The sequence below is a fragment of the Pseudophryne corroboree genome, chromosome 11 (assembly GCF_028390025.1).
Source record: "Pseudophryne corroboree isolate aPseCor3 chromosome 11, aPseCor3.hap2, whole genome shotgun sequence".
Classification (NCBI taxonomy): Eukaryota; Metazoa; Chordata; class Amphibia; order Anura; family Myobatrachidae; genus Pseudophryne; species Pseudophryne corroboree.
Window position 1 is genome coordinate 336,070,908 of NC_086454.1, and position 26,277 is coordinate 336,097,184.

At 48.5% G+C, this 26,277-nt stretch overlaps 1 protein-coding gene across 2 annotated transcripts in view; it reads left to right on the forward strand.

The window, feature by feature from the left end:
- Window positions 1-26,277, forward strand: part of DRC7 (dynein regulatory complex subunit 7) — a 173,218-nt gene that overhangs the window by 142,515 nt on the left and 4,426 nt on the right. For both annotated transcript variants that reach the window (XM_063945804.1, XM_063945805.1), the window contains exons 13-16: window positions 7,810-8,025; window positions 13,303-13,413; window positions 18,390-18,500; window positions 18,583-18,777. In XM_063945804.1, coding sequence (XP_063801874.1) covers window positions 7,810-8,025; window positions 13,303-13,413; window positions 18,390-18,500; window positions 18,583-18,777 — 633 coding nt within the window. The remainder of the gene's footprint in view (window positions 1-7,809; window positions 8,026-13,302; window positions 13,414-18,389; window positions 18,501-18,582; window positions 18,778-26,277) is intronic.

Sequence of the window (26,277 nt, forward strand, 5' to 3'; positions counted from 1 at the left end):
CCTTGCTCAGGCACAGTGTATTTATACCTGCAGCAAGGAAGGGATTGGCTAGGCAATTATGCAGATTAACAATACTGACAACAGATTGGAGGAAATGATCAGCTGACAGAATCCAAGATGGCTGCGCCCATGCAGACACTTGGAGGGAAGTTTGGTTTGTAATCCATGTGGTAATGAAAACAGTAATGGCGGCGCCGGCCACTGGAGACAGGAGACGCCAGGCTGACAAGTGCACATCCAACCACGCGGACACAGCGGAGGCCGCGGCTGACGTAATCGCCACTCTGACACTCTGCATGCAGAAGCTCAGGGACGGCGGCGGAGGCCGCGGGAGACGCCATGCCAGATGTAATAAGGCGTTACTGTGACAGCGTCTCAGAGAGACAGGAGAGGATGCAGGAATGTGAACATTAGGATAACAGATGGGATCCGGTCCTGGAGCGCTGAGCCAACCTTAGGAGGCATCTGATGGGTAAGAAATGGCGTCCAGATACCCGGATCGTGACAACTAGTAGGACACATAGTCAATATAGATCCCCTTGACAGAAAACAAAAGCCACATTATTAAACACATAGACGGGACCAAGGGACATATAGTAAGGAATCATAAGCCATATAGAAAACACAGATTCGGCTAATGGGAAGAACAAAATAAATGCAACATTACCCTTTGACAAAACTTAAGATGGGGCCTCTAAACTTTTGCTTCTTTTTCCTAGCAGAAATGGCCCCTGATTAACTTAATTTTGTTAGATATGATATACATATACTGTGCTCCCGCTCAGGAAGTACAAAGTATGTTAGACACCCACAAAGACTAATGTCGCATTCTACTGTTCTAGATGCATGTCCATCACAGGTAGAGGAAGTTATCTCACAGATACCGGGTTCCCTATGAACTTACGATGGACAGGTCACTGGATTGATGGCTGGGATAGTCCCAATAGCGATATGACAAACACAGAATTTTTTTTAAGGGGAGTAGACCAAGTAGAGAATCACTTCCCCGTAGTGCCCAATCCAGTTGTCAAATTTTTATAAATTCTTCACCTCTACAAACTCATCTGTCACCAACCTCTATTCTGTTTCTCTACAGTTTTCCTCTTCAGCTTTTGCGTTCACACAGGGTAGTACAATACATGGGCCCAATTACAGTTCAAACTCCACATGCCTAGGTCCTTCAGAGTTCTGCAGTGTGCCTTGTCATGCACAAAGGGTGGAGAATGGGAATACTGGTGAAGAGAAATTTTGTATAGACACTGATATGCCTGTTGGTGAATGGCAAACCTGACATTTTCTTTTTCATTTTCTTCTTCTTTCTCTCCTCTAGAGATGTTTCTTTTTTTTTTTTTTTTTGAGTTATGCTCATGGTACTCTACATTGCAAACACACGATAGTTAAATGAAATGAAAAAATTTGTGTTCCCTACAGGAAAAGGCAGTCTGGAGGACAAAAGGGTATGGCCAGGAGTCCTCAGGACTGTGGACAGGTGGACACGGTAAGCCAGTAGCCCCCAGAGCATACCTTCCAAGTCTAGCTGAGGTGGCACACGGTCTGACTCATCTAGGCAAAGAGGGTATGTGCAGGCTGATGAGAGCCTACTGGTGTGCGCCAGGATTCTATTCTCATGCAGGTAAGAGAGCAATGACCTGTCTTGCTTGCTTGAGGAAGTATATTGGTAAAGCAATACCAACAGAGCCATCCCATATCCCTCCTGCAGACGGATCTTTTCAGGAAATACAAATCGACTTCGTACAGTTAACATCCTTTAGGAATTATTGTTATGTATTGGTGTGCACTGATGTTTTCTCAAACTGGGTAGAGGCATTTCCTGCCACCGCGGATGCTGCTGTGTTTACCGCAAAGAAAAATTGCACCGAAATTTGTGTGTAGATAATGGTACCCCTAGAAGTAGGAGCAAAGCTTGAAATTGTACCATTGTGATCATAAATACTGCCACTAGTATTATGTAGCTTCGGAACCACTCCGAGATCTTCACTCAACGAATCATCCTCTTCGAAATTTGTTTTTGTTTTGGTATTTGTGTCTTTTTGGTTGTTTTTGGAAGACAACCCCATGTCATGATTGATCCGCACAACGGCCCTCATTCCGAGTTGTTCGCTCGTTGCCGAGTTTCGCTATATTGCGATTAGTCGCTTACTGCGCATGCGCAATGTTCGCAGAGCGCATGCGCTTAGTTATTTTACTCAAAAGTTAAGTATTTTACTCACGGCATAACGAGGATTTTTCATCTTTCTGGTGATCGGAGTGTGATTGACAGGAAGTGGGTGTTTCTGGGCGGAAACTGGCCGTTTTATGGGTCTGTGCGGAAAAACGCTGCCGTTTCTGGGGAAAACGCGGGAGTGGCTGGAGAAACGGGGGAGTGTCTGAGCGAACGCTGGGTGTGTTTGTGACGTCAAACCAGTAACCAAACTGACTGAACTGATCGCAGTGGCAGAGTAAGTCCCGAGCTACTCAGAAACTGCAAAGAAATTTCTATTTGCAATTATGCAAATCTTTCGTTCGCAATTCTGCTAAGCTAAGATTCACTCCCAGTAGGCGGAGGCTTAGCGTGTGCAAAGCTGCTAAAAGCAGCTAGCGAGCGAACAACTCGGAATGAGGGCCAATGATCAGAAATACACCAATGAGGTGACAGTACAGTACCTTATTGAGATGAGCCAGCATTTGAGAACTTGACAAAAGAACTTGAAACTGTTGATTGCTGGTATGCCAAATACTAACTGTCTTGATTGTGAACCAAGAGACTGTGTGATTGTTTTTACGCTCAGGTTGCCTAATAGGTGGGAAGGACCATATCAAGTTTTGTTGACCGCACTATCCCAGTGAAAGTAGCCGAGAGAGAGACTTAGGTCCACGATTCCCATTGCAGGAAAGTCGGTAGTCCGGAAGGAACTCGTAAATGGAGTGAGATCGCAAAAGTATCACCAGAGACTCTGTTCCGTGAAGACTGAGAGGCGGCACTGTTGAACACTACCTGAGCGTACTAAAGGATTGCAGAAAGACCAGTCATTGTAATTGATTTGTTATGAACAAGAGTTGTTTTGTTCTATTTCTCTTTTCTCTCTTTCCCGCTGACAAACATTTTTTTTCAGGATATTCTATTTTTGCGAGGTTTTTTTTTTATGAGGAGTCGAGTGTGGGACTGGAACTGGTTCTGGAGGAAGGAGTGATTTCCTTATAGGATCCCAGGATTAGCCGATCAGTTTGTTAAAGTCAGAGAAAAATCAAAGGTCTAGTAGTTATGGAGCTCAGAGGTAATCAGGAACAATCAGACAATGGCTATTCATACATTGCAGATAAAGAGCTCATTAATATATGTGGAAGAAAGGTTTATGAGTGGCTCTCCCCTAACTCCGAAGGTTTATATTATTTAGGAAGGACACTACTTATAACCCTTGTTCAATTATTAAATAGACCTAGCATACGTTCCATAAATGGAAACAATGTTCAGAAAATGATAGGAATATGTAGATCATGAAAATTTTATATGTCACTGTCACGATTTGTTTGTGTCTTCTTCATCTACCCAGCAGAATCTCAATCGAATCCAAACATCAGTGTACAAAGACGTAGGTACATGTATGTGTGAAATGTTCGTCGCAAATCAGACATTATAGGCCAAAGCACTGTCCCAGCATACTCTATAGGTTGAATGTTGTCCCACACCCAACCAGTGGTCCCGTGACCGCCGAGTGCATATAGAGGATGTCTCGTCCTCCTCCCTGTCTTCCCCAAATATAGTCAAGTGTCTGATTTGCGAAATGCATATATACTTGTGTCTAGGTCACCAATTATTGTATGAAATATTTTTTTTTTCTTTTATGTTAATAATTGATGGCAGTTATTGTTTGCTGCCAAAGGGTGGACTGTCGAAGTCAAAAATATAACATAAAAAGAACATACAAACTACACACATTATGAGTCGCTATACTTGCAAATACGCGCAGCGAGCACAGCAATATATGGTAACACATGCATTTACACGGACATGCCACAGAGATGGATTCGACACTTATTTCATACAGTACATAATTATAATAATATCAAGCGCCAGACATCATGATGATTTAAAATTATATAATGAAGTAATGTCATGTATGTGTATTATTTGAACGAAACCAGATACACCTGTCATATTTGGTATTAAAGCAAGCAGATTAATGTGTAGATTCATTTGATACTTGTTATTAAGTTGTAGGATATTGCAGCAAATAATTATGATTAAATGTATAAAAGCTAAAATCACTTTTATTAGAACAATAGATATTCCAAACAGGTAGTGGACAGGAAGCTCAGGCCAGCCCTTTGGATGTCTTCAAGGCTGAACCTGATTAGCATATACAAAGAGACTAGTGACTCATCATGAATGAGTAAGTTCCCTCCCCCAAACTATATAACACATTGCTGATCACACAGGAGGTCAGTTGCTGTTTTGGACTAGACGATGATGGAGTTATTGCCAGATCAGTTCCTGTATTTATTTGCTGAGAGAGAGAGAGATATTAAGAGGAGGATGCATTGAAAGATATGGTAATTGTATCGCTGGCCTGTAACTGTATGTAACTGTATGTATTAACTGCTTATTGTATGAGTTGTAACTATAGGTATACTGTACATTGTAATATATTGAATCCATATCCCTTTAATAACAAATTTATACATCAATGAGCTTTGGAACTCAGATAATGTGTGGGTGTATTGTTTTCTCTTATGGGATGCAGTGTTTTGCGATGTACAGCGCACTTTTATCGTATATGGTAATAAGATGCGCCTGGCGTCTGCAGTATATATTAGAGTGGGCATTTTAAATATTTGTGAGGAAACAATTTTGCATTCACATAACATACATCGCCGCCCATCGCAGCGATGTTGATCGCATATGTACTAACATATGCAATTAACATTGCAATGCAGTGACGGAGGCCTCCCGCGATACCTGTGAGGTGGTGTGCGGGGGGTCTCAGTCACCTCCCTGGTGTTTCCACCTGCTTCCCTTCTATAGGGTATCGCCATCCAAAGATGTTGATACCCCCGGCAGAGTAAACCCGGAGGTGGGGTCTTAGTACATTTGAAAATTCATTTTTCCCTTAGTACATTCTGCCACTAGAATACTGTGTGCAATTCTGGAGGCCATATCTTCAAAAGGATATTAATACATTAGAGACTGTACAAAGAAGGGCAACTAAAATGGTGCATGGCCTACATCACACAACTTACCCAGAAAGGCTAAGAAATCTCAGTATGTATAGTTTGGAGCAGAGAAGGGAAAGGGGAGACATGATAGAACCTTTCAAATATATCAAGGGTCTTAACAAAGTCCAGAAGGGAAACATTCTCCAAATGACGAGAAGCAATAGGACACGAGGACATGCACTGAGACTGGAGGGGGGAGGTTCAGGGGAAATTTGAGGAAAAATTACTTCACAAAAAAGGGTAGTGGACAAGTGGAAAAGCCTCCCATCAGAGGTGGTAGGGGATAAGACAGTAGAGCAATGTAAACATGCATGGGATAGACATAAGGATATCCTTATATAGGTCCCTGCGGCCAATGAGTCCTGCTGTGCACTGTGTTATATAGGTCCCTGTGGCCAATGAGTCCTGCTGTGCACTGTGTTATATAGGTCCCTGCGGCCAATGAGTCCTGCTGTGCACTGTGTTATATAGGTCCCTGCGGCCAATGAGTCCTGCTGTGCACTGTGTTATATAGGTCCCTGCGGCCAATGAGTCCTGCTGTGCACTGTGTTATATAGGTCCCTGCGGCCAATGAGTCCTGCTGTGCACTGTGTTATATAGGTCCCTGCGGCCAATGAGTCCTGCTGTGCACTGTGTTATATAGGTCCCTGCGGCCAATGAGTCCTGCTGTGCACTGTGTTACATAGGTCCCTGCGGCCAATGAGTCCTGCTGTGCACTGTGTTATATAGGTCCCTGCGGCCAATGAGTCCTGCTGTGCACTGTGTTATATAGGTCCCTGCGGACGATGAGGGTCATTAGTTGATCGCTAGCTGCCGTTGTTCGCTGCGTAGCGATCAGTGTAAAAAACGGCTATTCTGCGCATGCGTATGCAGCGCAATGCGCACACGCGACGTACGGGTACAAAGTTCTTTGTGGTTTTGCACAGGTTCTACCGATTCTTTCAGTCGCACGGCACAACGCAGGATGATTGACAGGAAGGGGGCATTTCTGGGTGGCAACTGTCAATTTTCAAGGCGTGTTTGGAAAGACGCAGGCATGCCAGTGAAATCGCAGGCGTGGCTGGGCGAACGCTGGGCGGGTGTGTGACGTCAAAAGCCATCCCTCCAACATTAGAATCAACGCACACGAAGAGTAAGTCCAGGGCTGGTCTTGTTTTGCACAAAAAGATTTTGCAGGCGCTCTGCTGCACAGGCGTTCGCACTTCTGCAAAGCGAACATACACTCCCCAGTGGGCGGCGACTATGTGTTTGCACGGCTGCTAAAAACTGCTATCGAGCGATCAACTCGGCATGACCCCCCCGATGAGTCCTGCTGTGCACTGTTATATAGGTCCCTGCGGACGATGAGTCCTGCTGTACACTGTGTTATATAGGTCCGCGCGGACGATGAGTCCTGCTGTGTTAAATAGGTCTGTGTGCTGTGTTGTATAGGTCCCTGTGGATGATGAGTCCTGCTGTGCACTGTGTTATATAGGTCCCTGTGGATGATGAGTCCTGCTGTGCACTGTGTTATATAGGTCCCTGTGGATGATGAGTCCTGCTGTGCACTGTGTTATATAGGTCCCTGCGGACGATGAGTCCTGCTGTGCACTGTGTTATATAGGTCCCTGCGGCCAATGAGTCCTGCTGTGCACTGTGTTATATAGGTCCCTGTGGCCAATGAGTCCTGCTGTGCACTGTGTTATATAGGTCCCTGCGGCCAATGAGTCCTGCTGTGCACTGTGTTATATAGGTCCCTGCGGACGATGAGGGTCATTCAGAGTTGATCGCTAGCTGCCGTTGTTCGCTGCGTAGCGATCAGTGTAAAAAAACGGCTATTCTGCGCATGCGTATGCAGCGCAATGCGCACACGCGACGTACGGGTACAAAGTTCTTTGTGGTTTTGCACAGGTTCTACCGATTCTTTCAGTCGCACGGCACAACGCAGGATGATTGACAGGAAGGGGGCATTTCTGGGTGGCAACTGTCAATTTTCAAGGCGTGTTTGGAAAGACGCAGGCATGCCAGTGAAATCGCAGGCGTGGCTGGGCGAACGCTGGGCGGGTGTGTGACGTCAAAAGCCATCCCTCCAACATTAGAATCAACGCACACGAAGAGTAAGTCCAGGGCTGGTCTTGTTTTGCACAAAAAGATTTTGCAGGCGCTCTGCTGCACAGGCGTTCGCACTTCTGCAAAGCGAACATACACTCCCCAGTGGGCGGCGACTATGTGTTTGCACGGCTGCTAAAAACTGCTATCGAGCGATCAACTCGGCATGACCCCCCCGATGAGTCCTGCTGTGCACTGTTATATAGGTCCCTGCGGACGATGAGTCCTGCTGTACACTGTGTTATATAGGTCCGCGCGGACGATGAGTCCTGCTGTGTTAAATAGGTCTGTGTGCTGTGTTGTATAGGTCCCTGTGGATGATGAGTCCTGCTGTGCACTGTTATATAGGTCCCTGTGGATGATGAGTCCTGCTGTGCACTGTGTTATATAGGTCCCTGTGGATGATGAGTCCTGCTGTGCACTGTGTTATATAGGTCCCTGCGGACGATGAGTCCTGCTGTGCACTGTTATATTACTAAACTGAACATTTATGTTTTACAATGGCAGAAAATCACAGAACGTTTCCATAGAAACCCTGAGAAACCAGCCAATGAGGATGTGGCAGAGCGGATCTTCTTGATCAAGGAGGATCGCATCCATGTCCGCTGTCACCGACAAGACGACCACATCACAGCATCATACTGGGAGTTTCTGAAACCGGCCAACCTGGGAGAGAAGGGAACACATGTTGTACTGAGTCCAGAGACCTGTATCTCCTACCAGGTGATTCATGGAGTCTCAGGATGCTTTGTGCCTGTCTCCGTTGGGTTGGTGGAATATTGCAAAACTGCTCCGTTGGGTTGGTGGAATATTGCAAAACTGCTCACTGATATTTGAATCATTAATGTAATAATAGCAGGAGTGTTCATCGACATCCCGGCGCTACTTATTTTAATACTTTCTTTCTTACTAAAATTCTATCTTTTAATATTTCGCCTTTTTAGCTTCAGTAGGTGGGGATTTAATAAATATATATACCTAATAAAAGTTATGTTTTAAAATTTAGTACTAAATTAGAGTGGTGTGGTAGGTGGGAAATCATTTATTGTATACACTCAATAAAGGGTATATGTAATATTGATTATGAAATTCCAATTGACGTGGTGCACCTTAATGCTGCCACTTTTTTTTTTTGTAACCCAGATAAACTGATGATGCAAGCACCGGGGGCATCCTGATTATAAAAATAACCTTCATCAATATGGTGTTGGACATCTGGCTTTCTAGGTCAAGAGTTTTGTTTATTCACATGATGGACCTGACCATCCTCCTTAAAGGTCCTTCAGTATAAGAAGCCATGACAGGGACAACTTTCCTCTTGTTCTCCCCTCAGTACATTCTGCCACAGCAGCACCACATTTCCTCCTGTTCTCCCCTCAGTATACGCTGCCACAGCAGTGCCCTCTTTCCTCTTCTTCTCCCCTCAGTGAAAGCTGCCACAGCAGGACCCACTTTCCTCTTGTTCTCCCCACAGTATAAACTGCCACGGCAGGGCCCTCTTTCCTCTTGTTCTCCCCTCAGTATAAGCTGCCACGGCAGGGCCCTCTTTCCTCTTGCTCTCCCCTCAGTATAAGCTGCCACAGCAGGGTCCTCTTCTTCTCCGCTCAGTATAAGCCGCCACAGAAGGGCCCTCTTTCCTCTTCTTCTCCCCTCAGTATAAGCCGCCACAGCAGGGCCCTCTTGCCTCTTGTTCTCAACTCAGTATAAGCTGCCACAGCAGGGCCCTCTTTCCTCTAGTTCTCAACTCAGTATAAGCTGCCACAGCAGGGCCCTCTTTCCTCTTGTTCTCCCCACAGTATAAGCTGCCACAGCAGGGCGCTCTTTCCTCTTGTTCTCCCCACAGTATAAGCTGCCACAGCAGGGCCCTCTTTCCTCTTGTTCTCCCCACAGTATAAGCTGCCACGACAGGGCCCTCTTTCCTCTTGTTCTCCCCACAGTATAAGCTGCTACGACAGGGCCCTCTTTCCTCTCGTTCTCCCCTCAGTATAAGCTGCCACGGCAGGGCTCTTTCCTCTTGTTCTCCCCTCAGTATAAGCTGCCACGGCAGGGCCCTCTTTCCTCTTGTTTTCCCCTCAGTATAAGCTGACACGGCAGGGCCCTCTTTCCTCTTGTTTTCCCCTCAGTATAAGCTGCCACGGCAGGACCCTCTTTCCTCTTCTTCTCCCCTCAGTATAAGCTGCCACGGCAGGGCCCTCTTTCCTCGTCTTCTCCCCTCAGTATAAGCTGACACGGCAGGACCCTCTTTCCTCTTGTTTTCTCCTCAGTATAAGCTGCCACGGCAGGGCCCTCTTTCCTCTTCTTCTCCCTTCAGTATAAGCTGCCACGGCAGGGCCCTCTTTCCTCTTGCTCTCCCCTCAGTATAAGCTGCCACGGCAGGGTCCTCTTCTCCCCTCAGTATAAGCCGCCGCAGCAGGGCCCTCTTTCCTCTTGTTCTCAACACAGTATAAGCTGCCACAGCAGGGCCCTCTTTCCTCTTGTTCTCAACTCAGTATAAGCTGCCACAGTAGGGCCCTCTTTCCTCTTGTTCTCCCCACAGTATAAGCTGCCACAGCAGGGCCCTCTTTCCTCTTGTTCTCCCCTCAGTATAAGGTGCCACAGCAGGACCCTCTTTCCTCTTGTTCTCCCCTCAGTAAAAGCTGCCACGGCAGGGCCCTCTTTCCTCTTGTTCTCCCCACAGTATAAGCTGCCATGGCAGGGCTCTCTTTCCTCTTGTTCTCCCCACAGTATAAGCTGCCATGGCAGGGCCCTCTTTCCTCTTGTTCTCCCCTCAGTAAAAGCTGCCACGGCAGGGCCCTCTTTCCTCTTGTTCTCCCCACAGTATAAGCTGCCACAGTAGGGCCCTCTTTCCTCTTGTTCTCCCCACAGTATAAGCTGCCACAGCAGGGCCCTCTTTCCTCTTGTTCTCCCCTCAGTATAAGGTGCCACAGCAGGACCCTCTTTCCTCTTGTTCTCCCCTCAGTAAAAGCTGCCACGGCAGGGCCCTCTTTCCTCTTGTTCTCCCCACAGTATAAGCTGCCATGGCAGGGCTCTCTTTCCTCTTGTTCTCCCCACAGTATAAGCTGCCATGGCAGGGCCCTCTTTCCTCTTGTTCTCAACACAGTATAAGCTGCCACAGCAGGGCCCTCTTTCCTCTTGTTCTCAACTCAGTATAAGCTGCCACAGTAGGGCCCTCTTTCCTCTTGTTCTCCCCACAGTATAAGCTGCTACGACAGGGCCCTCTTTCCTCTCGTTCTCCCCTCAGTATAAGCTGCCACGGCAGGGCTCTCTTTCCTCTTGTTCTCCCCTCAGTATAAGCTGCCACGGCAGGGCCCTCTTTCCTCTTGTTTTCCCCTCAGTATAAGGTGCCACTGCAGGACCCTCTTTCCTCTTGTTCTCCCCTCAGTAAAAGCTGCCACGGCAGGGCCCTCTTTCCTCTTGTTCTCCCCACAGTATAAGCTGCCACGACAGGGCCCTCTTTCCTCTTGTTCTCCCCACAGTATAAGCTGCTACGACAGGGCCCTCTTTCCTCTCGTTCTCCCCTCAGTATAAGCTGCCACGGCAGGGCTCTCTTTCCTCTTGTTCTCCCCTCAGTATAAGCTGCCACGGCAGGGCCCTCTTTCCTCTTGTTCTCCCCTCAGTATAAGGTGCCACAGCAGGACCCTCTTTCCTCTTGTTCTCCCCTCAGTAAAAGCTGCCACGGCAGGGCCCTCTTTCCTCTTGTTCTCCCCACAGTATAAGCTGCCATGGCAGGGCTCTCTTTCCTCTTGTTCTCCCCTCAGTATAAGCTGCCACGGCAGGGTCCTCTTCTTCTCCCCTCAGAATAAGCCGCCACAGAAGGGCCCTCTTTCCTCTTCTTCTCCCCTCAGTATAAGCCGCCACAGCAGGGCCCTCTTGCCTCTTGTTCTCAACTCAGTATAAGCTGCCACAGCAGGGCCCTCTTGCCTCTTGTTCTCAACTCAGTATAAGCTGCCACAGCAGGGCCCTCTTTCCTCTTGTTCTCCCCACAGTATAAGCTGCCACGGCAGTGCCCTCTTTCGTCTTGTTCTCCCCACAGTATAAGCTGCCACGACAGGGCCCTCTTTCCTCTTGTTCTCCCCACAGTATAAGCTGCTACGACAGGGCCCTCTTTCCTCTCGTTCTCCCCTCAGTATAAGCTGCCACGGCAGGGCTCTCTTTCCTCTTGTTCTCCCCTCAGTATAAGCTGCCACGGCAGGGCCCTCTTTCCTCTTGTTTTCCCCTCAGTATAAGCTGACACGGCAGGGCCCTCTTTCCTCTTGTTTTCTCCTCAGTATAAGCTGCCACGGCAGGGCCCTCTTTCCTCTTCTTCCCTCAGTATAAGCTGCCACGACAGGGCCCTCTTCCCTCTTGCTCTCCCCTCAGTATAAGCTGCCACGGCAGGGTCCTCTTCTTCTTCCCTCAGTATAAGCCGCCACAGAAGGGCCCTCTTTCCTCTTCTTCTCCCCTCAGTATAAGCCGCCACAGCAGGGCCCTCTTTCCTCTTGTTCTACAACTCAGTTTAAGCTGCCACAGTAGGGCCCTCTTTCCTCTTGTTCTCCCCAAAGTATAAGCTGTCACAGCAGGGCCCTCTTTCCTCTTGTTCTCCCCTCAGTATAAGGTGCCACAGCAGGACCCTCTTTCCTCTTGTTCTCAACTCAGTATAAGCTGCCACAGTAGGGCCCTCTTTCCTCTTGTTCTCCCCACAGTATAAGCTGCCACAGCAGGGCCCTCTTTCCTCTTGTTCTCCCCTCAGTATAAGCTGCCACAGCAGGGCCCTCTTTCCTCTTGTTCTCCCCACAGTATAAGCTGCCATGGCAGGGCTCTCTTTCCTCTTGTTCTCCCCTCAGTATAAGCTGGCAGGGCCCTCTTTCCTCTTGTTTTCCCCTCAGTATAAGCTGCCACAGCAGGGCCCTCTTTCCTCGTTCTCCCCTCAGTATAAGCTGCCACGGCAGGGCCCTCTTTCCTCTTCTTCTCCCCACAGTATAAACTGTCACAGCAAGGCCCTCTTTCCTCTTCTTCTCCCCACAGTATAAGCTGTCACAGCAGGGCCCTCTTTCCTCCTCTTCTCCCCACAGTATAAGCTGTCACAGCAGCGCCCTCTTTCCTCTTCTTCTCCTCACAGTATAAGCTGTCACAGCAGGGCCCTCTTTCCTCTTCTTCTCCCTACAGTATAAGCTGTCACAGCAGGGTCCTCTTTCCTCCTCTTCTCCCCACAGTATAAGCTGTCACAGCAGCGCCCTCTTTCCTCTTCTTCTCCCCACAGTATAAGCTGTCACAGCAGAGCCACCTTTCCTCATGGTGAACATAAGCAGCTCACCAGCACAGGTCTTATAGTGCAAAAACACGTTTCACCATAAAATGGTCTTGTTGCGTGGCATATAACACCCCATTATGTTAGATTAAAGGAGGTGGTCTAGCAAGATGTGAGCATGAGAGGAGGGGCTAGTGGATCAGGGGATGGCTTTCTATTATGGGGGACAGGGAGATTGTTCCGGAATGTTGGGAGGTATAGTAACTGGGTATTTGGAACTTTCCATCTTGCAGGGCTACCCCTGTGCACTGATCCTCTTCAGTGTTCTTTACAAGTGACGTCCATTAAAACGCAGACCTTCCAGCCTATAATGTGCTAGTGACTGACCCGACAGATAGGTGATCACGTGTCGTATGTGCTGAATGCGTTTCGCCATTTTCGCTGAGTTCCTCAGTCGGCAGATGTATTGTTACCATATTGTGCTGAACTCTGGTTATTGTGATACTGTATGAAGCCTACAAATGAAAGCTTTAGTGTTGGAGCTGTAGTGGCACAAATTGTAAATTAATTAAATGAACATCTACATTCTAATTGTGGACGGTCATCATGTCTGACCTTCCTGTGATGTGCATTCACCCTAGTGGCTCCCACTGGTGGCACGACATGACAGCCATGAAGTGGGTAAATATAGGTTTATTCTACAAGTGGATTCCCAGATCCTGCGTGAATCTGACGTTTCCTCTAAGCGTTCCTGTTTGTGTTTCCTCCATCAGGTGGAGCCTTCTGGGAAGTACAACAAGCAGCTGTATGTGTACGAGACCCTCATTCATCTCCAGCAAGAAGAGCAGCGATCACAGGATGCCGTGCGGAAGTCAGAGGCAGAGGTATTCAGTCTTTATACACCTGTATGTGTGCATGTGTCAGGTATTCCCACCCCACTCCTGCTGCTGATATATAGAAGTTCTGTTCTGCTCCGTATAGGCACATTGTGTGCACAAAAAAAAGATGCCTAACATTAGCAGAGTCTCACGGGACCTGGCGGCTCACTCACATTAGGCATCTTCTAGGTGCACTTGCACACAGTTTTTGAAGGAACTTGGCAGGGAGGTTGTTCCAAACATATATCTGTGATATCTATAATATCTGTGTCAGTATGTTTTGAATACCTCAGATTTATTTTAACTTACAGGAAGGAAAAGCAATACCTTAAATACACAAATGTACAGGCCGCTGCGACCGCTAAGCGTGTGTGTGTGTGAAACCCCTATGAAATGCGTACAGGTTGCGTAAGCACGCCGTCACGCTGTAAGCACGGAGTAGCTACACGTGCGGCGGAATACACTTTATAACCCCTAACAGGAAAGGAATGCGACACCAATTGTATATGTAATGTTGTGGTCCAACGCAGCAACAAATATTTACTTAAAAGGGGTTACAACAGAAATACAATAACACAAGAGAAAAAGCTACAACCAATGATACATATGTTTGTTCGCCTGCGCCACCCGATTCCGGTCCACAGTCAATCTGGAAAGATGACCTTCAGAGAATAGACTGAGACCGGCCAGGAGGCTTGGCTTTTATATAATGGTCCAAGGCATGAAACAATGGAAACTGTAATCTTTTCACCTATAGGTCAAAGGGCTGGTCATTTACAGTACAGGAGGGGTCATAGGTCGGTTTGAATAGGTGGGCGATGCCTGGACCAGGTGCACTTGCAGATGTTCTCCACTGGGTTCCCGCCAAATATCAAGAGTACTGTAAATACAGTGTAATATTAATATTGTACTCCTGCGCATATCTATGCGCAGGAGCGTGCTACATTCTGCAAACTGCCATCAGAATATTGCCCTTGAAATACTGTACAGCTGGATACCAAACACCACCTCCTAACCTAATTCTGTCCCCTCATATCCTGTAAAGTTGAATCCCTCTGTTGTTATACCTCTGAAGTAAATGGAACTCGCTGGTGTGGTGCATGTAGGCTATGTGTAAATTATGTGCTATGTGGATTTAATATCAGATATGTCTTTGTGGCTTTTCCATGCGAATGCGTATGCTACCGTATTTACTCATACCACGTGTCATGACTGTGGTTTTGTGAACCCGGTGTTAGTGAAGTCTGTGCGGGCGACTGGAGGATTATATGAATACTACCACTGACCTGGTTTGGGAGTGTTGTGAACTCGGGGTTTCTTCCGGTGACTGGGAAGAGGAACCGCAGCAGAGATAGCCGAATCTAGGTTCTCCTCATGCAGGATTAGGTCGGCAGACAGGAGGCACGTGTGGACGCTGAAGGTCTCCTGAAAGACAGAACTGGAAAGGTGCTGATGAATCAGTGAAGATACCAGGTACAACTGTGCTAAAGTGCACTGTTACTTGGAGACACTGAGATGCTTGGAGAAACTAAGGTGCTAGGAGGCGCGGAGGCGCTTGGAGACACTGAGGTACTAGGAGGCACGGAAGTGCTTGGACGCACTGAGGTGCTTGGAGGTACTGGGGTGCGTAGAGACACTGGGGTGCGTAGAGACACTGGGGTGCGTAGAGACACGGAGGTGCTGGAGGCACGGGATGCTGAAAGCACAGAGGTACTGGAGGCACGGAAGTGCTTGGACGCACTGGGGTGCGAAGAGACACTGGGGTGCGTAGAGACACTGGGGTGCGTAGAGACACTGGGGTGCGTAGAGACACGGAGGTGCTGGAGGCACGAAGATGCTGGGGGGAACGGAGGTGCTGACGCACGGGGTGCTGAAAGCACGGAGGTACTGAGTCACGGAGATGCTGGAAGCACGGAGGTGCTGAGGCACGGGATGCCGAAAGCACAGAGGTACTGGAAGCACGAGGTGCTGAGTCACGGAGATGCTGGAAGCACGGAGGTACTGAGGCACGGAGGTACTGAGTCACGGAGATGCTGGAAGCACGGAGGTACTGAGTCACGGAGATGCTGGAAGCACGGAGGTACTGAGGTACGGAGGTACTGAGTCACGGAGATGCTGGAAGCACGGAGGTACTGAGGCACGGAGGTACTGAGTCACGGAGATGCTGGAAGCACGGAGGTACTGAGGTACTGAGGCACGGAGGTACTGAGTCACGAAGATGCTGGAAGCACGGAGGTACTGAGGCACGGAGGTACTGAGGCACGGAGGTGCAGAGACACAGAAGGCAAAGGGATACGGGAGCTCTGGAGATCACAACTACAACAGCAGTAAAACTGAAACACGACAGCTGTGGTTTTCAGTGGAGAATACGGAATTCAGTACTGTGCCTTTAAATTGAGACTCATGGAAATGGTGAAATCAATGGCAACACAAAAGTAAACCAAACGGTAACAAGGGAACAGAGTTTCCACAGGAACTTAGGTACAAAGATTACCTTTAGAGAGCTCAGCTTGAAGACTCACACAAAGCTGTGTGTGACACGAGGAACTGGCCCAGTTTCTAACTCAGCCTCCTGATTTATACTTCCTGGTCCTTGGTGATTGGTGAGCAGGATTAGGTGATGCAGAGAGTCTCAGGCTGGCAGAGGATTGAACAACTCTGGGTCAGGTGAACAGTCACTGTCATGTGACTACTCTAGCCAAGGCTGTGATGTAGAATGAGGCCTAGCAGGCCGAGAGAACACTGAAGCCTGAACTTCTACAAAACACAGGATGCTTGCTTTTAGACCTAAAGTTCAGATTACTGAATTCAGCCTCACACAGGAGATCACCACAGGTGGAGCTAATTAACTATTACCTCTCAGGCAGAGAACTCAGGAAAACTCATAGTGCTGACAAGCTGTTTAACTCCGTGAGTGAAAAGACACAGGATCCAGGACAGATGGCAGGGGTAAGTCACCAAATATAAAACCTACAGTCAGGATTGTGACACCACGCGCTAATACGCAGGACCTCGTGAGCAAATGTATGCAGCGTGCGGGTATGCGCTCGCACGGCCGAACAAGCACACGCACGGAGGCCACTCTGTGTGGTGTTTGCACGTGATGCGTGTGGGTATAATATTTTCGACTTGGACAGAACTTATTACAATGTATGTTTTAATTACATAACTAATCTGACAATTTTGTCCTAATCAAAGAGTGCACCCAAAAAGAGTCTTCTTCTCTCTCTACTACTGTTTGAAAAAGCTAAACCCTTGACTCGGTGCACCGCCATTGTGATAATATATAGGGCAGGCTTTTTCAACCAGTGTGCCGTGGCACACTAGTGTGCCGCGACCAGTTGCAAGGTGTGCCGCGGAGCCAGAGCAGCTTCCTGCACCTTCAGAATGAACTGTTGGCCCGAGCTCTTCTTAGAGGATCAGTCGTGCTCTGGCCGTGACCTATGCCTTGAAGACGTGGCAGTGTGATATCATAGGTCACAGCTGCCGCGTCTCACCATCCAGCCAGCCCACCCACCTGCATACACATCTTCCAGTTCCCGCCTGCATACACAGTTTTCCTTGCCCACCCACATCCACACCTGCCCGACCGCCCGCTGCTCAGTATTCGCAGCACTCCACTATGAACAACCCCCGCCACTGAGGGACAGGAAGGAGGACAGCTGACCGGTAGGGACTAATATTTGTTATTTTATTACTCCTGTGGGGAACAATAGGATTTATGTGGGTAGAATAAGGATCTATGGATTTATGGGGGGGAACAATGTGAATAATTCATGTGGGGAGCAATAGGATTTGTTTTTTTCTGTGTAGGCCAATGTATGTGTGGATTTTTTTTACTGTGAGGGCCAATGTGTGTTTTTTGTTTTTTTTCCTGTGGGGAACTGATGGTGTGCCTTCGCAATTTTAAAATATTGTTCAGTGTGCCGCGAGTAAAAAAAAGGTTGAAAATCACTGATATAGGGTAACCCCTTTGGGATTTCTCATCTGGTTTTGATAACATATCTTTATCTCTGTTTCTTTTGAGTGGTGCTGAATCACCCAGCTGCCATTTTCATCTTGGAGAACTAACCCCAGATCTGTGGATGTAGGCTTGCTGGAATCCTCCTGCCTCTTCATGTAATCCCAGACAGACTCCATGATGTTGAGATCAGGGCTCTGTAGGGGCCATAATCATCACTTCCAGGACTCCTTGTTCTTCTTTACGCTGAAGATAATTCTTAATGACATTGGCTGTATGTTTGTGGTCAAGATGTTAGGAACAACATCCCTGCCGAGTTCCTTCAAAAACTGTGTGCAAGTGTACCTAGAAGAACTGATGCTGTTTAAAAGGCAAAGGGCGGTCGCACCAAGGGGGTCATTCCGAGTTGATCGCTAGCTGCCGTTGTTCGCTGCGTAGCGATCAGTGAAAGGAACGGCTAATCTGCGCATGCGTATGCTCCGCAATGCGTACACGCGTTGTACATGTACGAAGTCCATTGTGGTTTTGCACTGGTTCTAACGACGATTACAATCGCACAGCCGGCCGCAAGGAGATTGACAGGAAGAGGGCATTTCTGGGTGTCAACTGAGCTTTTCAGGGAGTGCTTAGAAAAACGCAGGCATGGCAGAAAAAACGCAGGCGTGGCTGGGCGGGTGTGTGACGTCAAAAGCCGTCCCTCCGTCGTTAGAATCAACGCACACAAAGAGTAACTACAGGGCTACTCTTGTTTTGCACAAAACGATTTTGCCGCACTTCTGCACAAGCTAAAATACACTCCCCAGTGGGCGGCGACAATGCGTTTGCACGGCTGCTAAAAACTGCTAGCGAGCGATCAACTCGGAATGACCCCCCAAATACTGATATGATTTACATTTCTCTTCTGTTCAATCACTTTGCATTTTGTTAATTGATGAAAAAGAAACTAATAACACTTCTATTTCTTAGTTACTATGTACTGTGGAGAGTGACCGGACATTATTCTCTCTCCTCCCCATGGCAGGTACTAGGTATCCTCTCTGCTCGCTCTCAGGAAGAGGCAGATCCGCAGCTCGCTGTCTCCATATATGACACGGAGAGAAACGAGAAGAGCGTGGAAGAGAGAGAGGCTGCGGTGAGGATCTGGGTGAGCTGGGGTTGGTCTGTACCAGGCACACGGCGTCTTCCCTTTATGATGTGTCATTGCCCTGTTACAGGAGCGCTCTCTGCAGGAGGAGCAGAAACGGCGTGCGGTGCTGGAACTGGATTACCTGGCACCATTCCTGGCTCAGGTAGGAGAACCCGAGAAGCTGAGCCGCCTGCAGGCTCACCAGGTGAAGGAGGACTGTCTAAGCGACCTGAAGCAGAGGATCATACAGAAAGCTAATCTCATCCAGGCTCGCTTTGAAAAGGTAATTTTAGGCAGATACAGCTGGGCGACATGGTGGCACAGTGAGCAGCATGGCTCCAGCACTGCATGGGCTTCTGACCAGTGTGTTCTGGGTGTCATCTGGGTGCTCTGTATCCTTCACACAGGGCCCAATTCATGTTTGTAAGTAAAGAAAAATAGCAAGTAACTGGGGAGAATTCCGGTAGGAAATAAAAACCCCTCAGCGCAGTGTTTACCAGAGCCGCGGCGATTCGCTACTCAGAGGAGAGAAAACGAGAGAGATCACCGCGTCTGCTTCCACGTTCCACCAGAGCAAGTCTGATGTTTCCTAAAATAGTTTTTTTCCGGGAAGAACCATCAGGGCTGGCTGTGGGACCCCGGCGGCACCCTGCGAGGACTAATTACACAATTGGAAGTCTCCCGTTAGCTTAAGCAGTCAGTAATTACTCACCTTCCGAAGCGGTGTCTTCTGCATCCAATGTCAGGAGCCGCTCTCCTGCAGCAGTGGTGGATGAGTGTGTGTGTGTGACACCCGGTGTGTGTCACCCACCCCCTCCTTCGTGTGAGTGTGAGTGTATTCCCACTGCACAGAGGTGGTGGCTGGGAAAACTACATCCCCCAGCTACTCCCAGAAGATGGAGGGGAGACCAACAGACAGGTGAATATCTTTTTTTTTTTTTTCACGCGCCGCGGGGCTTTCAGTGCTGAAACCCCTGCAGCCATTATCTTTTTAGATTTGGAATTGAGAGTGTGCATACCTGCGGTAATCCAAAATAGGGTGTGAGGTGCGCAAGGTGTTTTTACATCACTAGAACCTCACTTCCAACTGAATTCCCCCTTTTGTCTGGAACACACCATGCTGCAATGCAGGGGGAGCAAATATGTGTATATTGTTTTTGTGCAGTGTAAATACTGGCTGCTTCTGCATGTGGCCCACCAGCGGGAATTCCCCATTAGGCACATGCCTAGGGACAGCACTTAGCCCGATACGTACCAGTAACTGCAGAATATTCTCACTGTACTGCACCATGGGGGTAATTCCAAGTTGATCGCAGCAGGAATTTGATTAGCAGTTGGGCAAAACCATGGCCCTCATTCCGAGTTGATCGGTCGCAAGGCGAATTTAGCAGAGTTACACACGCTAAGCCGCCGCCTACTGGGAGTGAATCTTAGCTTCTTAAAATTGCGACCGATGTATTCGCAATATTGCGATTACTAACTACTTAGCAGTTTCAGAGTAGCTCCAGACTTACTCTGCCTGTGCGATCATTTCAGTGCTTGTCGTTCCTGGTTGACGTCACAAACACACCCAGCGTTCGCCCAGGCACTCCCACCGTTTCTCCGGCCACTCCTGCGTTTTTTCCGGAAACGGTAGCGTTTTCTGCCACACGCCCCTGAAACGCCGTGTTTCCGCCCAGTAACACCCATTTCCTGTCAATCACATTACGTTCGCCGGAGCGATGAAAAAGCCGTGAGTAAAAATACTTTCTACATAGCAAAGTTACTTGGCGCAGTCGCAGTGCGAACATTGCGCATGCGTACTAAGCGGATTTTCATTGCGATGCGATGAAAAATACCGAGCGAACAACTCGGAATGAGGGCCCATGTGCACTGCAGGGGGGGCAGATATAACATGTGCAGAGAGAGTTAGATTTGGGTGGGGTGAGTTCAATCTGCAATCTAAATTGCAGTGTAAAAATAAAGCAGCCAGTATTTACCCTGCACAGAAACAAAATAACCCACCCAAATCTATCTCTCTCTGCACATGTTATATCTGTCTCCCTTGCAGTGCACATGGTTTTGCCCAACTGCTAAAAAATTTCCTGCTGCGATCAACTTGGAATTACCTCCTATATGCCATCCTGCAGTGTAAATGGGTAGGACGTGCACATACTGCCCCTGTAGCTGTCCTGCTTAGTAAATATGTATATAATTACAAATAATAAGAATTTACTTACCGATAATTCTATTTCTCGTAGTCCGTAGTGGATGCTGGGAACTCCGTAAGGACCATGGGGAATAGCGGCTCCGCAGGAGACTGGGCACAAAAGTAAAGCTTTAGGACTACCTGGTGTGCACTGGCTTCTCCCCCTATGACCCTCCTCCAAGCCTCAGTTAGGATACTGTGCCCGGACGAGCGTACACAATAAGGAAGGATTTATGAATCCCGGGTAAGACTCATACCAGCCACACCAATCACACCGTACAACCTGTGATCTGAACCCAGTTAACAGCATGATAACAGAGGAGCCTCTGGATAGATGGCTCACAACAAAAATAACCCGATTTAGTTAACAATAACTATGTACAAGTATTGCAGACAATCCGCACTTGGGATGGGCGCCCAGCATCCACTACGGACTACGAGAAATAGAATTATCGGTAAGTAAATTCTTATTTTCTCTGACGTCCTAGTGGATGCTGGGAACTCCGTAAGGACCATGGGGATTATACCAAAGCTCCCAAACGGGCGGGAGAGTGCGGATGACTCTGCAGCACCGAATGAGAGAACTCCAGGTCCTCCTCAGCCAGGGTATCAAATTTGTAGAATTTTGCAAACGTGTTTGCCCCTGACCAAGTAGCTGCTCGGCAAAGTTGTAAAGCCGAGACCCCTCGGGCAGCCGCCCAAGATGAGCCCACCTTCCTTGTGGAATGGGCTTTTACAGATTTTGGCTGTGGCAGGCCTGCCACAGAATGTGCAAGCTGAATTGTATTACAAATCCAACGAGCAATAGTCTGCTTAGAAGCAGGAGCACCCAACTTGTTGGGTGCATACAGGATAAACAGCGAGTCAGATTTTCTGACTCCAGCCGTCCTGGAAACATATATATTTCAGGGCCCTGACTATGTCCAACAACTTGGAGTCCTCCAAGTCACTAGTAGCCGCAGGTACCACAATAGATTGGTTCAGATGAAACGCTGAAACCACCTTAGGGAGAAAATGAGGACGAGTCCTCAATTCCGCCCTGTCTGAATGGAAGATCAGATAAGGGCTTTTACAGGATAAAGCCGCCCATTCTGACACGCGCCTGGCCGAGGCCAGGGCCAACAGCATGACCACTTTCCATGTGAGCTATTTTAACTCCACAGATTCAAGTGGTTCAAACCATTGTGACTTTAGGAACCCCAAAACTACATTGAGATCCCAAGGTGCCACTGGAGGCACAAAAAGGAGGCTGTATATGCAGTACCCCTTTTACAAACGTCTGAACTTCAGGAACTGAAGTTAGTTCTTTCTGGAAGAAAATTGACAGGGCCGAAATTTGAACCTTAATGGACCCCAATTTTAGGCCCATAGACACTCCTGTTTGCAGGAAATGCAGGAATCGACCTAGTTGAAATTCCTCCATCGGGGCCTTACTGGCCTCGCACCACGCAACATATTTTCGCCAAATGCGGTGATAATGCTTTGCGGTTACATCCTTCCTGGCTTTGATCAGGGTAGGGATGACTTCATCCGGAATGCCTTTTTCCTTCAGGATCCGGCGTTCAACCGCCCTGCCGTCAAACGCAGCCGCGGTAAGTCTTGGAATAGACAGGGTCCTTGATGGAGCAGGTCCCTTCTTAGAGGTAGAGGCCACGGGTCCTCCGTGAGCATCTCTTGAAGTTCCGGGTACCAAGTCCTTCTTGGCCAATCCGGAGCCACGAGTATAGTTCTTACTCCCCTCCGTCTTATAATTCTTAGTACTTTTGGTAAGAGAGGAAGAGGAGGGAACACATACACTGACTGGTACACCCACGGTGTTACCAGAGCGTCCACAGCTATTGCCTGAGGGTCCCTTGACCTGGCGCAATACCTGTCCAATTTTTTGTTTAGGCGGGACACCATCATGTCCACCTTTGGTTTTTCCCAACGGTTTACAATCATGTGGAAGACTTCTGCTGAGGAAGTCTGTTTCCCAGTTGTTCACTCCCGGAATGAACACTGCTGACAATGCTATCACATGATTTTCCGCCCAGCGAAAAATCCTTGCAGCTTCTGCCATTGCCCTCCTGCTTCTTGTGCCGCCCTGTCTGTCTACGTGGGCGACTGCCGTGATGTTGTTCGACTGGATCAGCACCGGCTGACCTTAAAGCAGAGGTCTTGCTTGGCTTAGGGCATTGTAAATGGCCCTTAGCTCCAAGATATTTATGTGAAGTGATGTCTCCAGGCTTGACCACAAGCTTTGGAAATTTCTTCCCTGTGTGACTGCTCCCCAGCCTCGCAGGCTGGCATCCGTGGTCACCAGGACCCAGTCCTGAATGCCGAATCTGCGCCCTCTAGAAGATGAGCACTCTGCAACCACCACAGAAGAGACACCCTTGTCTTTGGTGACAGGGTTATCCGCTAATGCATCTGAAGATGCGATCCGGACCATTTTTCCAGCAGGTCCCACTGGAAAGTTCTTGCGTGGAATCTGCCGAATGGAATTGCTTCGTAGGAAGCCACCATTATTTCCCAGGACCCTTGTGCACTGATGCACTGACACTTGGCCTGGTTTAAGGAGGTTTCTGACTAGTTCGGATAACTCCCTGGCTTTCTCCTCCTGGAGAAACACCTTTTTCTGGACTGTGTCCAGGATCATCCTTAGGAATAGAAGACGTGTCGTCGGGATCAGCTGCGATTTTGGAATATTAAGAATCCAACCGTGCTGCCGCAACACTACTTGAGATAGTGCTACCCCGACTACCAACTGTTCCCTGGATCTTGCCCTTATCCGGAGATCGTCCAAGTAAGGGATAATTAAAACTCCCTTCCTTTGAAGGAGTATCATCATTTCGGCCATTACTTTGGTAAAGACCCGGGGTGCCGTGGACAAACCAAACGGCAGCGTCTGAAACTGATAGTGACAGTTCTGTACCACAAACCTGAGGTACCCTTGGTGAGAAGGGTAAATTGGGACATGGAGATAAGCATCCTTGATGTCCAGAGACACCATATAATCCCCTTCTTCCAGGTTTGCAATCACCGCTCTGAGTGACTCCATCTTGAATTTGAACCTTTGTATGTAAGTGTTCAAGGATTTCAGATTTAAATTAGGTCTCACCGAGCCGTCCGGCTTCGGTACCACAAACAGCGTGGAATAATACCCCTTTCCCTGTTGTAGGAGGGGTACCTTGATTATCACCTGCTGGGAATACAGCTTGTGAATGGCTTCCCATACCGCCTCCCTGTCGGAGGGAGACGTCGGTAAAGCAGACTTTAGGAAACTGCGAAGGGGAGACGTCTCGAATTCCAATTTGTACCCCTGAGATACCACCTGAAGGATCCAGGGGTCCACCTGTGAGTGAGCCCACTGCACGCTGAAATTTTTGAGACGGGCCCCCACCGTGCCTGAGTCCGCTTGTAAAGCCCCAGCGTCATGCTGAGGACTTGGCAGAAAACGGGAGAGGGCTTCTGTTCCTGGGAACTGGCTGTTTGCTGCAGCCTTTTTCCTCTCCCTCTGCCACGGGGCAGAAATGAGGAGCCTTTTGCCCGCTTGCCCTTATGGGGCCCAAAGGACTGCGCCTGATAATACGGCGTCTTCTTATGTTGAGAGGCTACCTGGGGTAAAAATGTGGATTTCCCAGCCGTTGCCGTGGCCACCAGGTCTGTTAGACCTACCCCAAATAACTCCTCCCTTTTATAAGGCGATACTTCCATATGCCTTTTGGAATCAGCATCACCTGACCACTGTCTTGTCCATAACCCTCTTCTGGCAGAAATGGACAGCGCACTTACTCTTGATGCCAGTCGGCAAATATCCCTCTGTGCATCACGCATATATAGAAATGCATCTTTTAAATGCTCTATAGTCAGTAATATACTGTCCCTATCCAGGGTATCAATATTGTCAGTCAGGGAATCCGACCAAGCCACCCCAGCACTGCACATCCAGGCTGAGGCGATTGCTGGTCGCAGTATCACACCCGTGTGAGTGTATATACATTTTACTGCTTTCTGTCAGCAGGTTCCTTAAGGGCGGCCGTAGCCGGGGACGGTAGTGCCACCTGTTTAGACAAGCGTGTGAGCGCTTTATTCACCCTAGGGGTTGTTTCCCAACGTGCCCTATCCTCTGGCGGGAAGGGGTATGATGCTAATAACTTTTTAGGAATTAACAGTTTTTATCGGGGGAAACCCACGCATCATCACACACTTCATTTAATTCCTCAGATGCAGGAAAAACTACAGGCAGTTTTTTCTCACCCAACATAATACCCTTTTTAGTGGTACTGGTATTATCAGAAATGTGTAAAAACATTTTCCATAGCCTCAATCATGTAACGTGTGGCCCTACTGGAAGTCACATTCGTCTCTTAATCGTCGACACTGGAGTCAGTATCCGTGTCGGCGTCTGTATCTGCCATCTGCAGTAACGGGCGTTTTAGAGCCCCTGATGGCTTTTGAGACCCCTGGACAGGCACAGGCTGAGTCGCCGGCTGTCTCATGTCGTCAATCTTTTGTAAAGAGCTGACACTGTCACATATTCCTTCCATAAGCTCATCCACTCAGGTGTCGACTCCCTAGGGGGTGACATCTCTGTTACAGGCAATTTCTCCGCCTCCACATCATTTTCCTCCTCATACATGTCGACACAACGTACCGACACACAGCACACACACACAGGGAATGCTCTGATAGAGGACAGGACCCCTATGGGGAGACAGAGGGAGAGTATGCCAGCACACACCAGAGCGCTATATATATACAGGGATAACCTTATATAAGTGTTTTTCCCCTTATAGCTGCTGTATTGTTATACTGCGCCTAATTAGTGCCCCCCTCTCTTTTTTAACCCCTTTCTGTAGTGTAGTAACTGCAGGGGAGAGCCAGGGAGCTTCCCTCCAACGGAGCTGTGAGAGAAAATGGCGCCAGTGTGCTGAGGAGATAGGCTCCGCCCCCTTCTCGGCGGCCTTTTCTCCCGTTTTTCTGTGGAATCTGGCAGGGGTTAAAATTCATCCATATAGCCCTGGGGGCTATATGTGATGTATTTTCGCCAGCCAAGGTGTTTTTATTGCTGCTCAGGGAGCCCCCCCCTAGCGCCCTGCACCCTCAGTGACCGAAGTGTGAAGTGTGCTGAGGAGCAATGGCGCACAGCTGCAGTGCTGTGCGCTACCTTGGTGAAGACAGGATGTCTTCTGCCGCCGATTTTCCGGACCTCTTCTTGCTTCTGGCTCTGTAAGGGGGCCGGCGGCGCGGCTCTGGGACCGGACTCCGAGGCTGGGCCTGTGTTCGGTCCCTCTGGAGCTAATGGTGTCCAGTAGCCTAAGAAGCCCAATCCACTCTGCACGCAGGTGAGTTCGCTTCTTCTCCCCTTAGTCCCTCGATGCAGTGAGCCTGTTGCCAGCAGGTCTCACTGAAAATAAAAAACCTAAAACTAAACTTTCACTAAGAAGCTCAGGAGAGCCCCTAGTGTGCACCCTTCTCGGCCGGGCACAAAAATCTAACTGAGGCTTGGAGGAGGGTCATAGGGGGAGGAGCCAGTGCACACCAGGTAGTCCTAAAGCTTTACTTTTGTGCCCAGTCTCCTGCGGAGCCGCTATTCCCCATGGTCCTTACGGA